The sequence below is a fragment of the Populus alba genome, chromosome 14 (assembly GCF_005239225.2).
Source record: "Populus alba chromosome 14, ASM523922v2, whole genome shotgun sequence".
In the NCBI taxonomy this organism is placed as follows: Eukaryota; Viridiplantae; Streptophyta; class Magnoliopsida; order Malpighiales; family Salicaceae; genus Populus; species Populus alba.
The window spans coordinates 7374746-7400605 of record NC_133297.1 but is presented as its reverse complement, the minus strand read 5'-3'; the positions used below and the strand labels follow the sequence as shown (position 1 = coordinate 7400605).

General features: G+C 34.0%; 2 protein-coding genes across 3 annotated transcripts; both read right to left on the bottom strand.

Annotated features, from left to right (window-relative positions):
- Positions 1-2362: 2362 nt before the first annotated feature.
- LOC118041543 (uncharacterized) lies at positions 2363-7481 on the bottom strand. The gene is made up of 5 exons (XM_035048938.2): positions 6814-7481; positions 4103-6383; positions 3715-3775; positions 3388-3611; positions 2363-2756 (listed from the first exon to the last, which is right to left on the bottom strand). Exons 1-5 carry the CDS (start codon positions 6926-6928, stop codon positions 2699-2701), a joined length of 2739 nt encoding a protein of 912 aa, XP_034904829.1. The 5' UTR covers positions 6929-7481; the 3' UTR covers positions 2363-2698.
- A 12747-nt stretch (positions 7482-20228) lies between these two features.
- Positions 20229-25271, bottom strand: LOC118041545 (jasmonoyl--L-amino acid synthetase JAR4). 2 transcript variants are annotated; one of them, XM_035048939.2, is made up of 5 exons: positions 24969-25271; positions 23685-24001; positions 23501-23602; positions 22495-23288; positions 20229-20916 (listed from the first exon to the last, which is right to left on the bottom strand). In XM_035048939.2, the coding sequence occupies exons 2-5, from the start codon at positions 23978-23980 to the stop codon at positions 20378-20380; spliced, it is 1731 nt and encodes a 576-aa protein (XP_034904830.1). In that variant the 5' UTR covers positions 23981-24001; positions 24969-25271; the 3' UTR covers positions 20229-20377. The 2 variants fall into 2 exon arrangements, with proteins under 2 accessions (XP_034904830.1, XP_034904832.1); XM_035048941.2 differs by lacking the exon at positions 24969-25271 and adding an exon at positions 24563-24749.
- Between the last annotated feature and the right edge of the window lie 589 nt (positions 25272-25860).

Sequence of the window (25860 nt, the reverse complement as noted above, 5' to 3'; positions counted from 1 at the left end):
ACTTCTAATAAAATTAATTTTTTAAAAATTAAGATATGGAAAAATACACGTGTGCGCTAAAACATATTTTTAATAATGAGTAAATTATATATATATATATATTTGGAATCAAGTGGAATACAGCCCAAGCATGGTGGGAAAAAATATTGAACGATGCGTAGTCTAATACCGTCCCTTTCTTTTCTGGACATTAGCAAAATTATATTTTCAAACTGACGTTATGTGACGAGCTCTAAAAAGGACTAAACATCAGCGAGTTACTATAACATTATACTGCTTTTTGAGATGCCCAAGAAGGCGCATGTCGGTGTACCTGTTTGTACTAAATAAACTAGTTACCGGGACCTGACAAAAACACATTATTAGTATTAAAATATGCTAATGGTGATTTTTTAATGAATTAATCAAGATTAGCGTTATCCTAATTTTCATATTTATAAACCCACCCACCTACACACACCACATTACTTTATGCCCATTGAGAGAGAGAGAGAGAGAGAGATGTCGTTTCTTTCAGGCACTGCTGATCTTGACTGCTAGAGATTGATGATAATCAATTGTTCAGAAAGCATTTCATGAACACCTTTCACGACAAGAAAAATAGTCAATGTACAGGCCTATATTCAAAGTATTGATTGCAGATGAAGAAAGAGGAGAATAACAACCCCTTTGTATGGTTCAAACTCAAGATATAAAACTTTCCCCGCCAAGGAGAATTAAAACGAACCAGCACTTTGATATATGTCACTAAGTTGTTTACTCGTTACCGAGTATTTCTGGATCTTGGTTTTTTTTTAAAAAGGTGGTTTTTGGATCAAGTTTTATTCACACCAAAGATGAAAAGGAGTTATGGGATCTGATCTTACATGCATCGAGGATAAAACTAGTGATTGAGAGGGAGAAGACTGCCATAAAAAACCAAAGTACAACTCAGTGAACCTACCGTTCTGAGTTCAGAACCAATGCTGTTGGTGTTTGATAAGATTCTGGAGGGCCTCATGTGGGGACTGGAAAGGGACACTGCCCCCTTGTATTTTAGCAAATAAAGCAAAAGCTTTGAATATAGAGCCTTCCAGCACAATCAGAGTTTTGCCAAATTCCTGAATGCCTTTAATATCCCAGTTGCGTGGGAGGATACTTCCCTGACAGGTCAGTGACATTTGCCTTGTCACCTACTACACCGTGGCATTTACAATTTGCCACGTGCCACTTGCCACCATGCATTTGGATGGGCCATAGAAAATATCATTTGCTGGCACAGATCAAGCTGCACTCCGGTGCCGCAAACAAACCAGCAAAGGAAAGGTAATCTACTTTGGGACGTGGGCCTCGTGCCCATCCTCGGGAACCAGGCTCAGAAAGGCACGAGCCCAGGAGGGAGGCCCGCATAGCACTGCCACACAGTCTGATCATGTGTGTTTGTGGGGCAATCATTGTTTGGAAGGAAAGGATCCTTCGAATAAACAAAGTGCCACGTCTCTCTGCTTCTTCTGTACTGATAGACCAATGATTGGCTAGGCCAATCTCGTTAAAAACCAACTCATAGTCATATGTTCTTTCAGGTCGTACAGTTCCGTTGGGAGAAGAGAAAACCCTTTCTCAAGTGTCTTTCAAGAGATTCAAAGGTACCAGACTTGAAATGTCTTCTCCTCCCAAATGAGATAGCGAAATGCTTCAAACTCTTCTCGATTTTTTTTATTATTACATAAACAGATCTGTTACCGATGACCGGATGTTCGAATCATCGGTTAAACAAACAAGCTACGACGATAGATATTTTAAATTTAAAATGCCTTTCAATTTGATGATAAAATCAGATTTCATACATTTAGAAAAATTTAATAAAGTTTCTCGCTTCAAAAGATTTGAACTCAAAACATTAAAAAACGTCACGACATGTTCCTGTAATAGCAGAGAAAATAACTTCAGAACATGGATTGTTTATACATCAAGTCCTAGCTCCTTGTTAAAGTCTTGACAGGTGATATATGGTGGGGGTGAGGCCCATGAACACGACACAGGATTGTCAAAGGTTCGAGGAAACACCACAAAATGGTTCCAATGGAGAGCATATTGCGTTGTAAATAATATACTCAACAAGATACCTTCGATACCTTCCCTGATTTTACAGGAGCAAGAAAGAAAAAGGAAGGAAATCGAACCGATTAGTTTGCTTGGATACCACTGTTTAATTTCCAAGTTATTTTCAAAAACGAAGATCAGCAGGGATTCGGTGCCGCATTTAGATTATTACCATGTAGTGCTCTGCCTACAGAATTTACTTTAATGCTGGATCTAAAACAGAAATGAGGTGACCTGAATTTTAAATTGATGACCGAACAAGAACAAGCATCAACAAAAATTGGAAAACAATTGCACAATTACTCCATTTCTGCAAGTCACAGCACACTATCACTTTTTACATGCACGACAATCAACATACACTAACAAAATATCAAAGATCCAGCCTTATATTTAAGATATAGTTTCCAGACATCAGAGCTATACCTACCATCCAAAATATAACCACTCATGAACCACAATGTCAGCAACACTTTGTCCAGATCCTTTGAATCCTTTGAATGAATGGGCTGTACAAATTCCAACACAGAACGACTCCAGAGTTCCCGCATTACAGAAGCCACATCACAAGCCCGCATTACAGAAGCCACATCACAAGTTTTTGACCTCTACAGTTTCATTGCACAGCAGCTTTGGGAACTTTCATGCCAAATCCACGCTTTACCTTCTCAACTCTGTTTGGAAAATCAATGAGATTATATCCTTCCACTTTCATAACATATTTGTTTTCTGTAAAATATTAGATGGCACAACAGCAACCTTCATGAAAGAATGGATGTGTAGGTTCAACCCATGTAATGGGCTCCCATTATTATGGGAGACATTGATTAAATACATTCCTCTCAAAGATGACAAGTTAAAATTAGTAAACTTTCTTTTTCAGGTGGCTAACGGTACAAAAGGATAGGAAAAACTTGAGTTGATCGACCAGATATCTAGAAGTAATTTAGCAATTATTCAGTACCGTTATGAAGAGATGTAATCTCTTCATGCAAAGTCAGCCCGGTGTTCCAGACATGCAAATAGCAGGGAAAATGCAGTGATGAACACAACACTCACATGAAAAATCATATCATTCTTTCTATACCAGTAAAAACATTCAGGGCGGTGAGGGAGCCATAATATTGCCGTGATCCTTTCATTCTTCTTTATGACATAGGCAGTGGTTATAATCAGATGGCATAGAGATATGACACTCATTGTAAAATAGTTGATGGCAGGATTAAACGATGCAATTCTCATTCTTTGATAATTTGACAAGCAAAAGAAAATGAGGTAAATGAACAGTGGAGCATGGAAACTTACGTTGGAGCAAGTTTGCCAAGACTATCCATCTCTTCTCCAGTGTCCTCATCCAGGACTCTTCCAGAGATTTCAACGATGTAAGATCTGTCTCTATCAGTTGGCAGTCCTCTACTAGCCAGCAAATCAAAATCTTTCTGATGAAGCTCTCTTCCATTTACAAAAATACCAGTACTCCCACCAGCACAATTTTCTGGCATGGGATAATTTAATTCTTCAATAAATGGCTGCAAGAAAAATAACAGTTGCATAAATATTACTAATAAAACTACCACTAGTTGATAATGAACTACTATTCACACAACAAAAATAAAATGCAGTTGATCTTACAGGAATTATGCCAAGACACGGCCCGCCTATAACACCCCAAAATCCAGCTCGGTAATCATACCTGGTCAAGGAACATAGTAAAAACCAAACATTAAAACAACCCTTTTTATTTCCTTCTAGAATTATAAGCGACCACTAATGTAATTGAGGCACAAAAATAACAAGCATTCAGCCAGCACTAAGCACACACTTCAAAGTTCAAACACATGCAACATACAAGAACATGTACAATAGCTACACCAATTAATGAATGATTTACGTTTCCATGCATGAAAATCATTTACAAGGTTTACAAAGCACATGGATACCACTACAATCTAAATCCTCAGACAAAAGCATTAATAGCATTCTTATTTGCAACAACTGGTGAATCTGAATGCAAACTTACCAATACTGTCCGGGATGGATCGGTCCAGCTAGTTTTTCAGCTTTCTTTACCAAACGATCTGGTATGTGATGCCCATTAACCAAGACATTATTTCTACCATGCTCGTCTGTCTGGTGAGATCTGGAAAAATCCTTAAAGCTTTTCTTGATAATGTTCGCAAAAAATGAATCACCCCCCTTGTTGTTTCTTGACTGACTATCTTCTCTGCTCGCATCACCTGAATCTTGGGATGCTGCAGTATTAGAATAATCAGGAAATGACACCTCCATCTCAGTCGCCACAGGAGCCTCTTTCATAGAATTTTGTCGTGTGTTAGCCTTGTTTGTTATCACCCTTTCGTGATCTGCACGATTGCTTCGGTTTCCCTTCCCAAATCGATTCACTGCATGATTATTAGAAGAGAAATCAAAATGCTGCTGAAGAGGTGAACCAGGAGGTGGTGGAGACAGTGAGGCTTGCTGAACACCATTGATGGGTGCAATTAAAATGTCTGGGATATTTTCATACTCAGATGTACTTGGAGATGAAGAGTGGAAACTTTGTGTCTCCTGAGGATTGGTTGACTTCAAATGGTGACCTATTGGATCTGTTTCTACTGTTTGGAAGTCATAGCCAGAATTATCATAATCATCGGAAGAGAAATTTGCATTTATCCTGTTGATGTGGTGTTGGGAATATGAAGTGTGGGTTTTTATCATCTCACTGGAGCTGTCATCAACCTCTGTAGGAATCTGTGTTGCTTCTGTGTTAACAGAAAGCATGAGTTTCTTGTTTACAACAGAAAAATTGATCACACTGGAACAGGTGCTGCACTGCATCTTTTGTTGATTGTTAGCCATAAGTAGTACTTTCTTGGGAAGTTGCAGCAGTTCAAAGCAATTAAAACATGTTAAAAATGGAGCGCCGCCAGCTATGGGACGACAACATCTGCTACCACTGGCTAAGACCACTCTTCGAGTATGAGGGCGAGCAAAACCAGCCATTTCAGAGTTGAGATCACTTGGCCATCTTTTGTGGGATTGAGAACTGCGGAAATTGAATTGAGAAGGAACAGGAATCCTGGAATTATTCATGTGTGGGCCAAATGCCGCAGAGTTTCTGTGCTGGTACATTATGGGATTGTTTGACACATCAGGGAACCTTATATTGCCAAAAGAAGCGGGTGGAACTGTTGCTGAAACTCCATGATGCTTCTCATAGCAATGGAAACAAGAACAAAAAGGCTGGTGAAAGGCTGCATTGGATGGATATGGCTCGAATAAATCAGGATTGGTATCAAAGTAATGTCCAGAAAAATATTGATGAGGTGGTTGTTGGTATTGACCAGGTAACTTATGTGGAGTTCTCCTGAGTGTTTGAGACCCAAAAGGATCCCCATATCCAGGAATAAGATTTGACTTGTGCACCGAGGGATGAAAGCTATTCATATGCATTTCATGCCCATTAGTGTAAGCAAAAGACTCAGGATGGTGATTGAAGTAAGAGGGCCCTGTGGCATGCCTATCAGGTGCAAAGAACTGCATTGAAGCCCTATTGGACATTGAAGAACTACCTTCAAACCATTTATCAGAACCACCATAAGAATCTGGAGGAGCCATTCTCCCATTAAGAGGAACCTTCTCGTTGGGTTTGTCAGCCACATCACAGGACCTGCTAAGTTGTTCTTTTAGCTCATCCAGCTTCCTGAGAAGCTCTGCTCGATCTTTTTCAAGGTACTGAACTCTACTAGCCCCACTCTGCTCATCAACATTCCTTAATTGATCACCGTAACCATAAGAAGAATCAAAATTGTAATTCGATGGGCCCTCATCTGGATAGTTTGAAGTTGAAAATCTCATGCCTTCACCCTCAGATCTCAAGATTCTTTGAAACCCCTCCATTTCACCTCTATCCCCACATTGCCTGCCCGACATCTGTCCAGATCTCCTAGACCCTTTAGTATATCTGATCTGCGAATTCACCTCATCAGGTTCTCTTCCCGCTGCATCACCCCAATCATCTCTATTCCTATCATCTTCAAGACCATTTCCAACGACCCATTTTCCACTAGCAGATTTAGCTGGATTCCTGGATATATCATCGCGGTCCATATCGTTCTTCTCATGATTCTTTTCTTCACACCTCAAAGAACCAGCATTCGACTTAACATCTGTATCAGAAGTATCACTCAGTTCAACTACATTTTCCACAGAAATCGATGAGATGGTAGCAACTCCAGCTACCCTAACTTCATCCGATTTCTCCAGTGATAAAGTGTCTGTATCCCGATTCTTATTTTTCGCTGCATTTCACATAAACAATAAATACGACTCTCAAAACTTGATCCCAAAAAAAATCTCCAGCAAGTACAGAGATTATTCAATTCATTAATTTCTTCTCTCTCCTTGGTTTCATGATCAATAGAACAGAAATTACAATGAGCTAGGGGGGGAGACCACACATTTCATCTAATAAGATGAGAGAAAATCAAATTTCCATTCATTGAGAACAAAAATCTCAAATCAAACATAATGCATCACAACTTACTGCTAATACTCCTTAATTAACTGAAAAGGAAACAATCAGCTAGACACCAAATTTTAGTACAAAAGCCAAGAATTTCAATTATGAAAAGTAAGAAAAACCAAAATTAAAGACATAATCTTTCTATCGCTTTACCCAATTAACTTTCTCATCAAACAAACAGAAAATTGAGAGAGAAAATCAAGTACCTCGAAGAACAGCACCACAACCACCACACTGATAAACAGAATAATCAGCAAGCTCTGGAAGAAGGTTTTCACATTTTGGGCACCGTACCAACCTCACTTTCGTTGACTCCGCCATTTTTATTATTAATACAAAGAATGAATCATTCAAACAAATATTTTTTTTTTCTTTTTTGTTTATATAAACAATGATACAAAACGACAGGTAATAACACAACAAACAAACAAACACTTAGCAACAACGACCTTTCAACCAAGCTTGACAAGAGAATATTTTTAACTTGAAAATAAAAAGATATAGGGTTATTGAGATAACAAGAAGTTGAGGAGATCAGAGGTTTAAGAAGACATGGTGAAAACGCTAGTCTTCTAGAGAAGGACTTTTGTCGTTGTGTCTGTTCTCTTTTCTCTGGGGAGCCAAACAAGAAAGGTAAAATTGCGAGAAGGGAAATTTTTCTCGGGAATCTTCTAGGAGAAACCTTAGAATTTGTGAAATTCTACTGTTGTTGTTGTTGTAGTTGTTGAGAAATTTGTGTTTTTATGCTGTTTGTGACTTCGTGTTTTGTCTGTTTCATTTTTTTTTTGTAGAAAAAGAGAGAGAGACCCACACAATTCACGGGATCGTTTTCCAATGTTTCAGGCTTTCCTAAAAACGCTTCAAGCGACGTCGTATTTCTTGACCGCCAGATTCCTTTTGGGAATCGATGCTTGTCTGGCTTAAAGTAAAAGAGAGGAAAGTGATAAATCAACGACTTTTTGCTTGGAGATGGCTATCAACTCTCCAGATTTTGATTATTTCAGTTCCTAAAAAGAAAAATTATTACTTAACTCGAAAATAAATACAGAAAATTATTGATAGGGCCTGAAAGTATGCCCTTCACACTGTGTGCGTTTTTCCAGGTACAAAAATAAATATGGATTAAAAATCTTTTTTTTTTTTTTTCATTCATGCAATTTGGCGAGCGAGGACTCCAATAAAAAGACGGGGGCTTAGCATTTAAGTCACACCAGCTTTTATCCTTCTTTGAGAGTGTCCCTTATCCACGAGGAAGTTATTATCACTAATATTACAGTTGGTGTGGTTTCTTCAAATGATTTGGTCAATCAAGCTTCCAATAGTTGTAGTTTGAGGATTCAAGAATTAATTTCATGTGGATTTTCAAAGTTCATGGCCGTTGATGTTGAATATAAAGGTTGTTATGCCCTGCCTGATGGGTGTAAACTATGTTGTTCAAAAAGTAAAATCCTGCATTTTATAGGATTTAGACCTACTTTGGAGTGGAAAGAAGGAGAGGGGTGGGCTGCAACTCGCTGCTGGGGTGCTCTTTCTTCTTTAGCTTTATTGGTTTCTTTTTATATTTTATATGTATATTATCTGTTCCAATCTGTAAACGCAGTATCTGACTTTTTGCTTTTGTGGGTTTGTTGTTAATAGTGATTGGTGAGAGAAAAGCACGGTTTTGGCCGCTGTGAAAAGAAGTGAAAAGGAGAGAGAGAGAGAGGGTGGCAGCAGAGTAAAAGAAAAGAAAAACCAGAGCCTGACAGGGTCCGAGTCATGACCAGTCTCCATTCGCTGCCCCACAACCACACCTTCTAGCGCCCATTCTTCCAACGGACCCTCGCCTGCATCGCTGCCACGACATCTACGTTTGACTTTCTGAGCTCTTGAGTTATTAAATTTTGATTTTTACCACGACCTAAATCTCTGGTTCCGCACTGCAGTTCTTGGTGGCCGATAGTTTTAGGTAGGCAATAAAATTATGAGCAGTTGGCGCTTTAGTAGAATTAGATGGATCAATTTACAGTAGAGAGGTTTATTCAATTGGAATTGGATGAATCGATTTATGAGAGAAGGGTCTGTCCAACCAATCCAGTTACTGCTTGGTCTTGATAATTTATGGAAGGAAATAAACACCTGAGCGTTCTGCTTTTAAAAGTAATAAAGCAGTCTTGCTGCGAGGTTTCTTTTTTTACTTGCTGTCGGTTTGTTCTGCTTGGAATATTCTATAAGAAAATATTCTTCAAGTTTCCAAGTATTTGTTTCCTGACAGAATTTTTTTTTAAATAATAATTTATATTTGTTTTCTGAAAAATATTTTATACTCCGATTTTCTATGTTTCTTTTACTTTGATTCTCTTGCGTTTAAGTGTCTTTTATTAACAAATTTATCTAAATTAACCATCAACCTGGTCTTAAAATAATAATAATAATAAAAATAATAAAAAATAAGGTATTACAACAATCTGTAATGTGATGTATTTATGTGCATGGTAGCGTGGGCTATAGTAATTTATTTGGGCATTATTGTGCTTATTAGCTATTTAACTAGTGTTTTACTGCGGTTAAATATTAAAAAAATATATAAAAAATTATAAAGTGTTGTTGTATATAATTAAAAATATCCATATTTTTATTCATTTTCACTTTTTAATATGTTAATGATGTAATTTTTTGAAATATCCTTTTTTAGAGTACATGTGCTAATGATCTAATTCTCTAGTAAAGAAAACAAGGACATTTCAAATCAATTTTTACACATCAAGATTGAACCCCCACTCATTAATGATTGCTTCAAGTCGTCGCTTAGATTTGAGATTTTGCGTGGAGAAATTTATTATCTTATAATAGGTAATAGGTGAGAAGAAAATAAAAAACTAATTAAATTGAAAAAAAAACTAAAAAAACTAAATTATAAAAAAAAATTGATTAAAATTTTAAAAAAATTCACTGTTTGGTTTCGGTTTTATAAATTTAAAACTGAAAAGATCGAATCGAATCTAAATAAAAAAAAACAGACCAGACTAAAAAAAAATCAAGTCTAAACTAAAAAAAATTGAGTCAAATCAGTTTGAACCGGTTTTAAAAAAACAGAATCAAATCTGGTTAGTTTGAACCAATTTCAATTGTGATTTTGTTTTTTTTTAAATTCAATTTAGTTATTTTTTTTAATAAAAATTTAAACTAAAAAATGATTACCTCTATTATTATATAACTAGATGTTATGGTGTTTATTATTTAATTTAAATTCTTTGTTAAAGTTAGATGCAGGTAAATAAATGATTAACAGATCACACCAGTCAAAGCCGAAAGCTAATAGAAAAAAAAAAAACAAGAAGCAGAGCTGGCTGACAAAAAAAAATTAGCGACCATTTCGTACGGCAGCATAGGCAAATTACACGGCCTGCACTTATAGCTACAGGTCTAAATGCTTATTTTAATGGAAAGTAGCAGTTAACGTATCTAAATGAATTGTATTATACTTGAAGTAAAGGATTGAATTGAAGATGTTTTTAAAATATTCACCAAACATTTTAAAACAAATTCACAGCCAAATTGATAATTCTCAACCCTTACCCAGTTACAGCTGCATTAAAAGCCAAGGAGCTCAAGAACACTCAGCATTGTCTTTATGCTGCAATCATGTTTTGGGAAGGTTAGATTTCAACTAACCCGTCACTCAGCGTGCTTTCTAGCTACACGACAGCACTCTTTGCTTGCATTTTTGTTCTTGACCACTTGTGTAGAGAATCTCCACAGCGTATTGTACCGCAACGTCACAGGTTCGCAGCGCATGAGAAAACAAAAACTTCAAATTAACTTGGAACTCCTTGGCTCCTTGCATTTTCTACACAGTTAAATTAAACTACAGCTTGAAGCCACTCGGTCACAGTGATTTTGATATTTCCAATGAGTACGAACTGATCCCCGGTTTCTTTTCCAAGAGTGATTGATACAAACGGAACCAAGATTTTGTCAGTTCTGTGTTTGATCTTTGCTGATTTTATGGCTGTGTTCTTCAGACTTTCTTGTTTCTGTCCTCGTATGGAGGTCTCATTTGAGATGCTTCATGCATACTTTGTAAGGATGTTTGCTTTATTTTGGACTCAAAATTTTTTTTAAAAAAAAACTAATATGCATCCCTAAATTCATTGAGATTTGGATTCAAATAGTATAATTACTTCCTAAAAAATTGTAAAAAAATTCATACAACAGTTTTTTTTCCTATTTAAAAACACTAACATTATCTAAATATTTCTTAAAAAAATATAAAAAAATCATCCAACAGACAACATAGGTGGCATAAGATGCACCGTTTCCTGATGCTAACTGTAACTGGTATGGAGCCCTGTGACGTCGGCTAGTTCGAGAATTGAGTAATCCAGTCCAAGGCTAGAATTGGGTGGACCAGTTTCCATGTAACTGGGCCAACCTTTTAACTCTTTGACTTGAATGATTTTTGGTTATAGCACGCTCCATTAGATTGAGCACTAAGATTTGAGGTTCCAAGTATCTTTCACAATACTAGTTTCGTAGCCGTATTTCGGACATATATTATTTAACAAATTTATAATATATTTTTTATTTTTATATTATCCAGAGTCATTTATAAATAAATAAATAAATTTCAATTTATATTAAAATAAATATCTTTTATTTTTAAATAATTTCACATAAATTTTGATAATTATAATTAAATTAATTTATTTGATTTTAAACAGTATAAAATATTTTTTTAACTATACTTAAGTAATTCATGAATTGGATTATATTTCATACTCTAAATATACATCAATATTTTAAAATAATAATTATTAAAAAATCTCATTTAATATTATATTATTATAAAGCTTCTTTTTTTTTTTTTTCAATTATACATGACATAAATTTAAATTAGCGGGTAATGGCTAAAGCTCTTTTTATATATAATATATAATAGGATAATTCTCCAATATACCATTATACCTCCATTTGGGTCAACTTTATTGTTAAATATACTTTAAGTTTCTAACATATTATCATGACAGGATTAATTTTCAAATAGAATTATTGGAATTAATCATGTGATTTGCATATAAAAAAACTTTTGGTTGACGTCTGACTTACAAGTGTATCTTAAGAATAAAAAATAGCCACGTAGAAATCACATGATAAATTTCGATGATTTGACCTAAAAATCTCAGCAAAATGACATATTAGAAAATTAAAACATCTTCAATGATAAAATTTGAGACAGATCAAACAATTAGCTTAGCGGACTGGACTTCTAATTAATTTTGTTAGCAATTTGATAAGCTCAGGTCAAGAACTCGACAAACGGGTTGACCCGAAACTCATCCTCCCATCTGTCATTCTCCTCAATTTCTCTTAAAACACCAGGTCTTCGTTAAGATCTTCACCACTTTTAAGGTGTAACAATAATCGGGTAGGTTGTCACAGTCCTATAAATACTGGTCAAGCATTTGTTTGCAGTAACCTGTTATTGTTGGGTTGGATTTTTTTGATTTCCTCCTGGGTTTGAGATTGAAAGAGAATAGAAATTCGAGGTTTTTCTGTTGTTATCGAGGGAGATTAAAGAGAGAAGGTTGATGGAAGGGAGAGGCTTTGGATGTTTATTGACCTAGTTATCAAAGAAGTTTTTGTTGAAACTTATAAAAGAGAGCCTAGAGAGGTTATGAAGGTTGAAAATGGAGGATTGCTAGGGAAAAGATTGGGAGGGAAGATGACTTGAGATAAGGGCAAAGCTAGGAATTTTTCCTACCCTCGGCTATTAAATAAATATATAAATCTTTTTTAAGATAAATTATTAGCTCATGTACATGAATTTTTAAAGTTAACGGTAAAGTTTTTATTCAAATACACTACCCAAAATATTAAAAAATAAATTTAAAAGTATATAAAATTAAAGTAAAAGTAAAAATAAACTCACTATTAAAGTTATATCTTTTGATGTTTTGTTGAAATATAATTCATCTATAATCGAATCTGAATTGGTATTGTAACAACCCTTATACTAGGATAAAATAACAATCTCATGTCAACTGAAAAAAAAAGTAATTAATTTTTTTTCTCTTTCAATTCCTCCTTCCTTCACTTAATTCTTCTTTAGATTAGTATTTCATAAGTTGGACTTTGTAAGTTTAAAAAGTTATTCTCTCACTTTTCTTTTTTTTTTTCTTGGATTTTTTTTATGTTTTCCCCTTACTTTTTCTCTTCTCTCTCGCCTTTTTATTTTCTTTCCTTTTCTATTATGCTTTGCCCAATCAACAACATATAAAAGAAAGGAAAAACTGATTTGTTTTATTTTTTAATGGCAAATAACCATTTTACTATTAATAAGTCGTTTTGCTTTTATTTGACATTTTTTCTTGTTAGCACTACCAAACTTTATTCATCATAAAATTTTAACCATATTTTATTCAATATATTTTAAGATTCCTCGTAAAATTTCAGTTCAATCTGATATTCGGATTGAAAATTACACCCAATAACATAAAACTGGTTAAATTATGATTTTTTTTATCAAAATTTTGAATTTCTCTAAAAATTATGAAATTTTAAACCAAGCTAAAACATCATATTAGAAGGCTCTAAGTAAATTTTTAGAATTTTTTGATACTTGAATTGAGAATTACTAATTTTCTTTACATAAAACTAATAAAAAAAATATTGATAAAATTTTGACCTAGGCTAGAGCCCACCTAATCCCATGCATGCCTCCGCCCTTGATTTGAGTTATCAACTTGCCTTATTTGTCAAGGTTCCATGGTGAGCCTTCAATGTCCCTTCCTTTCTAGTCAATCTTCTTATCATACCACCTTGACAACTTCATTAAGGTTTTATGGAGCCTTGACAAATAGGATTGGAAATCCAAAGTCTTAAGGCGATTGTTGAATTTTGATGATTGAAATCCATTTATAAGAAAGGATGAAAGGGGGTTTTTTTTATTTATTTATGGAAAAGTTGTAATTTTTAATATATGAGTATTTTAGTCATTAAATTAAAAATAATGATAAATTTATAAATATTTTTTATTGATTTTTTTTATGAGAATGTTAAGTATTAGCGCATGTATAAAGTTCAATATGCAAATTATAATTTTTTAAAAACTTTATAATTAAGTATAATTTTGATCAAACTATAAGATGTTAGGGATGATTTTTTGTTTTATAATGTTTTGCTGCAGGGCAGATGAATAGTCAATTATTGCATTAAGAAAATATGAGTGATTTCTTTTCTACTTGTGATAAACTATTTAGAATGAGGATAAAAAAACTACACCAATATATCATATTATATTAATTGATCACCAAATGCGTTAATAAATACAAGAAAAAGTTGGTGTGCTTGTTTGCCTATCAGGCCGAGAGCGAATAGATCGCCTTATTCAATTGGTGATTTGGTTAAAAAAAGAGTTCACACCACCTTTGTTTTTAACATCAACCTAGCCCTAGGTTAAATGTTAAATAGCATATTGTCACAAAATTAAGCTGTAAAAAATCTTAGGAGTGCAATGAAAAGATGACGACACACTATATTAACTCGGGTTAACACGCAAAATTTATGACCCGAGAAAATGGACACGACCACAATGAATTAAGCTTGGACAATCCAAGTTGTTCTTTTTCCTTCCTTTTTTTTCTTCTCGGTTGCCTTAATTGGGTCTTAATTGACCTCAAGTCGTATTAAATATGGAACAAAATTAAAGAGTTATAAAGTAATTATAGATAAAATTTAAGAAAGAAATAAATATAGAAGGATGAAATTAAAAACAAAATCATGATCATAAATAAAGGGGGGGAGCAAATCCAGGAGAATCTCTTAAATTTGGGTTAATTTTTGAAATTCACAACCGTGAAATTCTAGAGTTAAGGGTTCAACTATGAAACTCAATTCCTAACAAATTTAATATTGAAGGATGAAACCGAAAAAAATATTTTAATCTAAAAAATTTGTAAGAGTAAAAAAAATAGTAATAAAAAAATAAAACCTAATTTGACATAAAAATATAATGAAAACCAAATGATGAAGGGATAAAATTGAAAAATAAATCCAATTAAGAAAGGAATTTAAAACAACATAATTAACAATCAAAATAATAAAAACAAATATGACATAAAAAAATTAAAGGAGGATGAAATTTTTAAGAAAACTCAATTTTATAAATTATTTCAAATAAAAAAAATAGTAATAAAAGAACATGAATTAGATTTGAAGGAAAAATAAATTAAAAAGCTATTTGAAAATTGAGAGGCTTATGCGTGAAAATCAAGGGAAAAAAAAATTGTTGATGCTAAATCAAGGATTTATACTCCATAGACGCCGCCCAATGATGGAGAAGTTGTTGAGGGAATTCAAATGTAGCTTCGAAAGCTATTGTATACTTTATATGAATAATGAAACAGATCCATCATGCCATTTAAGAGTTAGTTTTCCGACTCATGCTATTCCATGAATTAAATCGAAGTTCTTTCAATGTGAAAAAAAAAAGTATTGAGATGAACAAATTATGATGATTAATTCAAAGCTAATAAAATATCGAAGTATAAAATAAAAAGAAAAAGGTAAAAAGCATTTAATCAAAGAAAACAAAAAGGAAAAGGAAAAGGAAAGAAAAAGGAAAATAAAAAGGATGCCCTCTTTCCCTGATCATATGAACAGGGAATGAGGTGGGGGAAGAATGAAATTAAAAAAATGTTAACCCTGCCTTAAGATTGTAATCTGACTGGTAATGGTAATGTGTGTCGGTGAGAGTATACAATTGATCTTGTTTAATTACGTGATTTTGAGCGATCTATCCAGTATCGATATTTGACAGATCAAGTACAATCTTAAATGCTACCATGTGTAAGAAGCGAAATCCAGAGGAGATATCTATGCATTTGAGAGATTATATTTCAACAAATCAATGAACAAAAACAACAATCACAGCACGATCTCAAACATGCAATTATATAAAACAACCACTGTCAATTACGGGTTCTGGTGACCTTTTTTTTTTTTTAATTATTTCTAGCTGTTGCCTTCACAAACCAAACCAAATACAAAGACACAATGACCTGCTTTCAACTTCTTGGACTTGTCCTTTCTGTTGCTGGATCCGATCCAGCTTCTCCTTCTCCGAAGCTGTCTCCTCACAAATTCGGTCAAGTTGTACAGCATAGAAGAACGTCCTCTTTTGGTTTCTCTCTCGGAGCCCATATTTGAGTCGAGGAGTGCAGCAGGAATGACAGCATGATCATCACATGCAGGAGAAAATATATTGGACGAGAGCCTTTTTGATCCTCCCAGAGATGGCAGTGTCATTAGCTGCCGTTCAATGAGGTGAGTGAGTGACACCACTTCATACGAGTCATACAAAGGGCTCCCTAAATCCCATATGGCCAATGTTTTCTCCTGCTGTTTCCGTTCCAGGCCATCTTTTTTGGCTCCCAACACTTTCTCCATTGGGATCTGAGTTGAAATTGGTTTGTTGTCTCGAAAAAAAGATTCAAGAAATCAGACAGAAACATACATAAATTTGCCTAGCATGTGACCAGCTACAGAGATTCTCTGTTTAGATTCTAAACTTGAGCGCCTGGCTACTTTAGTAGGACATCTTGCCTCGTTATATACTAATTACTAGTTTTGCAACGCAATTGGAAGTTGCAGGATTCTGAAAATGCCCCCTTAAATTAGAATTTTGATTATTAGAGACTGGGGATAATGTAGTATTTTTCACACAAATCTGCTGCACGCTTAAAAGTCCAAATAATAGGGTTCGAGTTCGGTGAGCAAAATGACAGATCCGCTTATTTAAAAATTTAATCTGTCTACGAAAAACCTATTAATTTATTTATTTGTGATATCCGATCAGTAATGCAGCCATAATTACAACGTTTAATTTGGATTTTAGTCTTAAGTATAAAGTACGTATTTAACTGTTTGTATACTGTAGGGTATGTGTTAACACATAAGAAATGCTATACATGAACGTCGGCTTGTACTCTAGTATAAATAATTTTGTCATGACTGAGGAAAAAGAAGAGGAGGAGATATTAAACTGATTAAAAATAAATCTTTTTCTATCCTAAAATGTTGTAGAGATATATAATTTTTTCTTTTATCGTTACGAATTTGTATTTTTGTTTAATTCTTCTTAAAGCACGCAGACATTTTAGTTGGCCCTAAATATCGTATCGACTTTAGAAAGTAATTGCTTGCGGGTATATACATATATGAACATAAATCCACCATTAATGACACTTGTCAACAATTTTGAAATTCAAATAGAAACACACAAGCGTGGGAACAAGTTATCCATCCAGATTTTTAACGTTTTCAATTAATTTTTATATGTTTTCATGTTATTTTTATATATTAATATAAAAAATAAAAAAAAAAATTATTTTAATATATATTTTTTAAAAAAACAATAGTATCAAATATTAGAATCATAAAACCAAGCATGGTATTATTAGTTTATTACCTTATCGGCCGGCTGGCCAAGGGAGGACTAACGAAATGCATGAGTTTGTGTATTGACTTCCTTTTGGGTATCAAATTGAATATTTATAAATCAAATTAAAGACATGTATATATTTTTCTCAAAATAAGAAATTCTGTTTTTGAATATTTCTCGACTGTTTACTTGAAGAAGAAGTGTATGACACATGGCACATGCAGAAATGAGAAGCGTCACCAGCCATGAAATAGCTGAAGAAACTTTCTCGACCATGCATGATTCATGAGATAGTAGAAGAAATCTGTGATGGTTTCTAAGACAAGAAAATCATCCATGGTTACCAAAGACACTTGGTTTTTGCAATAATCATCGGCATGTGTAGATCGAGTTTAAACAGAGGAAGAACTCAAAAAGTAAAGATAATGCAGACATGAGTTTGATAGAAATATATACGAGAGTAAATTCCATCACCTTCTAATTCTGGAATAGCTATTACTTCATTGTTATTATTATTACTTTTTCTATACTAAAAAGAAAAACTGAAAGCAACTTCATTATTTATATTTGTATGACTGGTGTGCAGCTTCTTTTACAGTTAATTTACTGAACAATGAAAGACGATTTTGTTTAATGAAGAATGTTTTTTATACTTTTCATCTTTAGTATCAAGTATAATCCATTTTGATCCCTTATTTTTCATATATTCATTTACATGATCCTTTTAGTTTTAGTGAAAGTCCATTTCAGTCTCTTAGTTTTTTGTATTTTTTGTTTTGATCGTTAAATTTTTAATTATTTTGCTCCCTTAGTCTCAGTCGTCAAAGCTTATTTTTGTCCCTTAATTTCTCAAGCTTTCATTATTTGGTTCTTGGAGTTTTGAATATCTACCTTTTGATCTTAAACATTATTTTTCCTTGAGCTTCAGTATTTATTAGTTGAGAGAGAAGTCAGAAAGTCATCAAAAGAAAAAGGAAAAAAGCTTTGGATCATTCATACTTTGGTTAAAAAAGACTGATCTTTACATTAATGAGGTCTTGAAGAAAAAAGTTCATTGTAGATAGGAGCTGAAAAGTTTTATTTTTTACTTGATTTTGAATTTTTAGATTGATTATAAAATGTTTTTAAGCTGCGAATAGAGTTACTAAGTTTTTTAATTGTTTTTTTCTTTTTTATTGAAAACATGATGAGAATTACACTTCAAAAATCCCAGTACTTAACCTTGAATTTTTTATCATCAAAGATTACTGGAATTTATTGTGATGGATAATGCATTGTTTGTTTTATTTTAAAATATTAAGCATATAACTTGTATTTTTCCTAATAAATTAATTTTAGAGAAGAGAGTTCAGTGCAAGTTATTTAAACCTTTAATCATGTTGAAAAAAATAAATTGGAATTCATAAAAAAAAATTTGGTCGTTTTGATTCTAGTATGTTAAACCAGTTACAGGGTATTTTTTGAGTTAGAAATAGAGTTATTAAGGTTATTATGATTTTTTAAAATATTTTTAAGTTTAAATACAATAAAAATCAAGCTTTCGAAGTCCAAAACTCAACCTTAATTTTTTTATCACCGAAAATGATCAAAATTTGTTATTATTGATGAAGTGTTGTCCATTCTATTTTTGTTAAAAAATTACACAAATAATATGTTACATGCTTATTAAAGGTTCACTTAGGGTTTTTTTTTTTTTTTTTATGCTAGATGCTTCTATCCTTTTATAAATATCCCTTCAATTTTTTTAAAAATACTTTAAACATTATCCAATTATAATATTGTTATCAAGTAAGATCAAAGCTCTCGATGACAATATCAACAATTACTTTATAAATAATTATATATCAGTCCAATATATGAATTTACTTTTAATGTCGATTAATACTTCAAAATAATAAATATTTATTTCATTATTTTTTATTTTTATATAATTTTATCAAATTAATTTTTTTTATAAATTCGTGTGAAAACTATTTATAGAAACTTAGTTTTTAAATCATGATCTTTTTATTTAAACAACAACACTTTTTATATAAAAATAAATATTTTCATCCAAACAAAAAAGAAATACCTGAATAAAGAAATGAAATTTTGATTAAACATATATTTTTTTTTTAATTTAAGTTATCAGAAGTTTTTATGAATATTTATTTTTTTATTCAAAATACTTGAAGTTATTTTTTAAAAAATAAAAAATATACATGAATAAAAATAAATTTCCTTTAAACAATATCCGTTTTTTTTTAATATCTATTTTAATTATTATAAAATCAAATTAAAAAATTTCAAAAATCCCCCCCCCGGGGTAAGATTTCTGTCTGTTTTCTATTTTTTGGAATTTGGATAGTGATATGTTGTTTTTTTATTGTCCCTTCATCATTGACTTCAAGTGGGCAAAGGCAAGTTCCATCGACTCGAAGGGTAGGGTTTATACATCCAATCATAGAAGACGACGATTTATTACATAAACTGACATAATTTTTTTTTTTTTTAATGACAACCATGGGTAACGTAATGGATTTTTAAGTCATAGCCAGCACACTCCTTTCTTGTTCGTCGAGGTAGATCCACATTCATGTGCTCTTCCTCTGTCATGTCCCTTCATGTGTTTTATTGGATGTAAGAGGATGGGGGTGGTAATTGTTTTTTAAAGTTTTTTTATTTGAAAATATATTAAAATAATATTTTTGATTTTAATATTAAAATAATACAGAAACATTAAAAAAAAAAATTTTATTTTTAAAAGCCGATACCTTACCTACTACCAATAACAGCAGAAGATGATGCAGGATGGAATCATAATTTATGCAGCTTTTAATTGTTGCGGACGAATGGTTTCTGTAAGCAATGGCTAATGGGCAGCCTTTATCTCAGATATCATGTCAGCTTTGACTCGGAAAAGGTGCCAGCTGGCTAATGGACCAGCCTCAACCCAAGAGTTTAATAGTCAGTGCCCATCACGAAGAATAGTCGAATAAACAACGGCCCAGAAAACAGAGTAAGAATGTGATTGTTTTTTGAAAATATTTTTTTTATAAAATTTTTGCCAGCTTCTAAAAAATATTTCACTTAAAATAAAAGAAAAACACACTTCATTAAACCAAGTTAAATTTTTTTTTTTACAAATTATGTTTTATTCATTAAATTTTTTTAATGATAAACAAATACAGAAAAAAAAAAGGTTTGAAACAAACGGGCTAAGGAAAGTACCTAAGGTATTAGAAAAGAGGAGCCAGAGAGATGTTGCTACGTATACATACAGTCCAGTTTGCTGCTTCAAGAAACTTGTTACATGGATTAAACTATATTACGAAGCAATTACCAAATCGCAGTTTCCAGATATTCACTCAGAAGGCAGTACTAAAATAGGTCTTAGCAACATTATTACACAGGATTTGCTCCACCTTGCTGTTCATGGGCCCAACACAACGAGGGGTTTTAAACTGGCTGACAACAGTTCCTAATCCTAGGTAATGCTCCAAAATCTTCTGGAAGGTTCCTCTCCAAACAACTCGGAGCTCAAGGGGTCCAATGGCCTTGACCTTTCGTGAACCAACATAGCCTGCATCAACAAAGGATCGGTCCAAGCAATTGCAACACTCTCTGAGCACCTCCTCGCTGGGTTCACCACTAATTTCTAAAAAGATAACGTAGTGTCCAGGGTCTGTGGATACATCAACCAGACTGCTGAAGTCAACTATCTCAAGCTTTTCCTCCGCTAGCAGTTTGCCAGCTTCTTCTACAGAGAGCTGCAGATCCTTCTCAGTGTTCTTGTCAATGTTTATGGAAAGAATAAGGTTCCTCCTGCACACAAATTTAAGTTCTGGGGTTGAGTTATGGAAACCCATAACCCTCACCACATCTCCTAGCCTGTACCTGTACAGACCTGCAGTTTACAGTCAACATCAGAATTAAATGAAAAAACTGCCATGATGTGAATACAAGCTTTATTTTCAGTCAGATAAGAGAATATGTCACTTGTACATTGAATATTTCAATTTTCCATCTGAGAGAGAGAGAAAAAGAAGAAGAAGCAGACAGGTCCAAGTTCAGGGTAAGAGATTATAAGTAACAAATGCTTGCAGACCTAGGAGGGAAATTTCCCCTTCCAATAGCTAAAAAACAAGATTTTTATATTGATTGGTTATGTATCATTTTCATAACCTAAGGAACTTTTGTTTTACTTGGCCCGGTTTTAACTTGTCCTGCACGCTACAAGAATAAAGACAAATAAACATCGCTTAAGCAATAACCACTCCTTATGCTTAAAATAATAATTTTATAACAATGACATTATCTTGAAAGTATCCTTTTTATTATATTGGACGTTGACATACAATAATCAAACAAATTACTTCTGCAGTCTATCATGTTTATTTGTGTACATGTACTGCTATATTGTCGAGAGACTTCCATTGTATAAACATGTACTTCTCTAATCTAAATATAAATTATTTTTACCCCCATTCTACCCTCAAGAAGGAGGTTCAACTGTCACCAAAGAACAGAAGACGAAGTTGAGATTTTGGCAATCACCCGTCAAGAAATGAAGATGAGGGATGTTAGGCACAAAACATAAATTAAAGTCATAAGATGGTTCAACTGCCAAATTCTTTTGAAAAGAAAAGCATTATTAGATGACGTAATAAGGGCACTCCTGCAACATCACATAAAAACAATCCTTCTTTCAGAGACTGCCAATGTTTCTGCAAATAAACATTCAACAAGCACATTTTGTGGAAGTTTTAGTTTTAAAAAACCTACATGTAGAAGAGAACACGGGTTTTCCAGCAAATATATATTGCTTCTAATGGTGTGCCACACATGGGGAATCTTGCATTAACGATGTCAGTGTGTAAACCTAAACCTGGAGGATTTCCCTAACATGTCTAATAAATGCCCCTCCATTAAAAAAGATACGAGTATCTAGTAAAAAAAGGTGTCCACAACTGTTCCATCTGAAACAAAGTAAGTTTATCAAACATTAATAAATGGAGCCATGAATCAAAGACAGCTGGATCAGTAAAGTCAAACGATTCTTGTTCCCACTGGCGACTCTAGAGAAACAAAATTAATAATTGAAGAACATGGCAGCATGGAGAACTGAAAGATTTTCGTCTGGATAGAAGCTGTTCTTGTCAAAGCTACTGGCTAGTACACTCAAAAAATGAGAAGTAATAGAAAGTTAGGTTTGCAGATTCCTATATCATGGCCTCTACAAAGAAGACAAGAGTATTCACGAAAGGCTAAACGCATCAACAGATGAAATAAAGCTTCTGCGCTGGTGAATTCAAAATTGTTGACAAATTATTAAAGATGGGGCTGTTAGCCTGTACTGGAGAGGCCATATAATGGAATGGAGTTTTCATCTTATGTCAACTTCGTGGAAATGCAGGAAGAAATTCTCGACCCCAATAAATTATTTCACAGAAAAATTAAATCTAAAAGGGAAAACTTCGTGTACCTGCAAAAGTGGTGATAATGATCTCATAATCTTCACCAATCTTGACTTCCGTCAGACCCACAGGCTTGGGCTCCATATACAGGCACTCAGCGTTGTTTTTAAGAGGAATGAATTCGAAGTATCCAATATTAGGAAGCACGGCAAAAGTAGCTAACTCAGGAGGCAATTTTGGATTGACATTCGCTGCAACCCACCCTTCTGAAGAACCATAATCAGCGCTCATCAATGGCAGCTCCCCTGCATAGTGCCTCAGTTTCTTCAAATAAGGCTCCATTGACCCAGTCATTATCCCGTAGATGTACTTAGCATTGGGGAAAAGCTCTGGTATTAATCCATACCAATTACTCAATCCAGAGCATTTTTTATAGATCAAATCGGCCAATTCAGGGCTTGGCTTAAGCAGTTTTGACATTGCCATTCTAACTGAAGGGGCGGTGACTCTGCTGCTTAGTTCCCCGTCACGTATATCATTGCAGAGCTCCTCCCAGACTTGTTCAAAGGTCCGGAATGCAAGCACAATGCTATGAGCAAATGTAGAGAACACAAACTGAATTTCTTCGCGGAAGAGTAGCCCGCATAAGAGATGGCAGTATAATGATTGGTGGAAATCAGGACCAAATATCACTTCATCAGGGCTGCAGCATTGAAACTGAATTGCCTTCATTCCATTTTTGTATTTCGAATTGCGGAAGAGATTTGTTGTGGCAGTTCCTGCACCTAAACCCCCTTTTGTTTTCCATGGCTTGCTGCTGTAGACAAACTGTAAGGATTTCCCCTTCTCCAGCGGAAATTCTCTGCATCATACAATCCTCTTTGCGTCAACAGAGAACTAATCAACTAAAAACTAATCCTTCTTGTTTTCTTGTTATTAAACAATAGAGAACAGAATCATATTACCCAACAAGGTAATCTTCTAGCAAATGGGAAAATAATTCCTGTTAAATGAAAAAACAAACAAACTAAAAGGCTCTTCTAATAAAAACAAATACCAATTCCTTCCTAATACCTGTTTCTGAAGGCAAAAGAAGTTCTATATATCTGCAAGGTGTTTTCCATCAATTCATCATTGAAAGGGACAAGCTTTCTCCTCCCCTGAGTAGTACCAGAACTGCAACAATTCAAATTTCTCGAATTAGAAACTTTGCTTGCACAAATCCACAAATAAATAATTGAAATCATGAAATATAGACCTCAAAGACATGTCTGGTATGGGTTTCCCAGTGAGGATGGGAGAAGGATCGCCATCAGCAATTCTGTAAATATAAGCTTCCAAGTCTTTGTGAGTAACAAGTGGAACACAAGACTTGAAACTCTCAGGGTCAGTCCTTCCATTAAGACCCGAATTCAGCAAATACTCGGCAGATCCATTCTCTTCCAATATTTTCTTCAGGGTTTCTCTCTGAACCATTCCAGCATCTTTAGTCAATGCTTCAAATTCCTCTATCACTTTATCGGTGTTGATTCCTTCCATCTTTTTCTCTAACATCCTCACTTGCCCTTTTGAAAACTGCAATCAGAACATCAAAAACAAAGAAGAAAATATATTTTAGCAATCGTATAATACAAAAAAAGGTCAAAGATGAAGCTTGTACAGTTATCATTGTTGAATAAAACGACAAAGAAGGTTGGTTAATTAGGACTTTGAAATGAAACTATGGGAATATTTACAAGCTAAACAGGGGGAAAGACAAAAGCTAAGTCACCAAAGGATATGTGAAATTGGCAGTGTTTTACTACAACTTCAGTTAGCAGAAATAAACCATTGACAAAAATGGGATTCAGCACGTTGAATCTTCAAATATTACTATTTTGTATCCCAGCAAATCAAAAACCTCCAACGAACGTGATTTCCAGTTACTATCAAGTCACGAACAATCACCCCCCCCCCACCCTAAAAAAGAGAGAAAAGTCAAAATTCCAGTTTCTTCTCTTTACCTGAGTTTTTACTCTGCAAATTCAATAAAGAGAAATCACAGAGGAACTCAGATATGGACTAAGAAGAGATATAGAAAAGAGAGTCGAAATCTGCAGGCGGCAGTAGCGGATTTATGAAGGAGATAGGATTCACCAAGATTAAGTGTAAGGCTTTTAATCGTCTGTTTGACGATAGTCAACTACTTGGTCAACGTCGGGGAAATTTCCAGGAAAACGTTTCATTCATTGTATGCCATGAAACAAATGTTAAGGAAATGCATATACAAATGAGTTCAAGCTCCGATGGACTCTCCCGGTGCAAAGAATATGAAACAGAAAACAGAACAAAAAAAAAGATTTATTTTTGTAAGGGACAAAAAACAATCCATAAATAACAACGGCCAAAGCCAAAGGTCCTTTTTATGATTGCTAAAGTTAAAAACAGTATAAGATTCAAGGCAGGCAGGCAGACAGACAGACAGGCAGATAAAAAGGACACGGAAACCAAATTATCATAAGTAGATAAATGAAATGAATCAGCAGCAGAAGAGAGACAATACCTTTGACAGAGAAAGAGTTGGTTATTATCAAGCAAAAGGAAACAAGTGGAAGTGAAAGGAGAGGAGGAACAGGGGAGGTCGTTGCTGCTTCACCGAATTCTATGCTATCTCCCTCTCTCTGTCACTCAGTTGCTGGTGTTAAAAAGCTATATGAGAGAATGAAAGATTTGGAGTCATGGCCAAGTGGCTATGGAAATGAGAAATGGTGTGTGTGTGTTTTGACGAGCAGAAGATTCTGTTTAGGGCCTCTTTTATAGGCAATTACTATACTCTAATATGCCAGCCCTCCTCAACTGCCGTCCACTTTTTCCTACTCCTTTCCTTATGCCCATTATCGCCTTGACTTTTCTGCTATATCACGGAAGAAAACCAGTGGGTTGAACTTCTGAAAAGACGGTTATGGGCCTGGTGAGGCTGGGGGGTTTCTTGCTATTTCTGGAATCATTGCTGGGGGTCAGACAAAGATGGGTTTAATCATAATTTTAATGCTGATTTTAAAGTGGGTCCAGACCTACGGACAAGATTCTAATTTCTGAAGTAAAAACATTGAATTTTGATGATGAGTATTAGCTTTATTTCCTTGCTCTTTTTGAAGATTTGATTCTGTGAATTCTCTTGTCTCGGCAAGTACTGTTGTTGGATATCGCTCAGATTTCTTCCTTTTGAGGAATTTTATCTAATATAATTGGAACGACTATAGCCATGTATTAAGGAAGAATATAATAATAAAAAAAACTCAAAAAATATATATTTATTGGATCTATTGTCGGATTTTAATTTGGAATTATGATCTAACAATTCATTTCATGTGTGTTCTTGAGATCTTGCACGGTCATGCTTTCTTAGGAGTTTCTATAACATGTGTTGTTCATGCACACATTAATTAATATAA

Bases quoted from the DNA above. Each gene is read 5' to 3' on its own strand.
- LOC118041543 (XM_035048938.2), bottom strand. From the start codon at position 6,928: ATGGCGGAGTCAACGAAAGTGAGGTTGGTACGGTGCCCAAAATGTGAA. The intron at 3,612-3,714 runs GTAAGATCAACT...TTTTTCTTGCAG, and splicing joins CGTGTCTTGGCATAATTCCT to CCATTTATTGAAGAATTAAA. The intron at 2,757-3,387 runs GTAAGTTTCCAT...TTTTCCAAACAG, and splicing joins CTTGGCAAACTTGCTCCAAC to AGTTGAGAAGGTAAAGCGTG.
- LOC118041545 (XM_035048939.2), bottom strand. From the start codon at position 23,980: ATGTTAGAGAAAAAGATGGAAGGAATCAACACCGATAAAGTGATAGAG. The intron at 23,289-23,500 runs GTATTAGGAAGG...TGTATGATGCAG, and splicing joins TCTTTTGCCTTCAGAAACAG to AGAATTTCCGCTGGAGAAGG. The intron at 20,917-22,494 runs GTACACGAAGTT...TGTAAACTGCAG, and splicing joins CATTATCACCACTTTTGCAG to GTCTGTACAGGTACAGGCTA.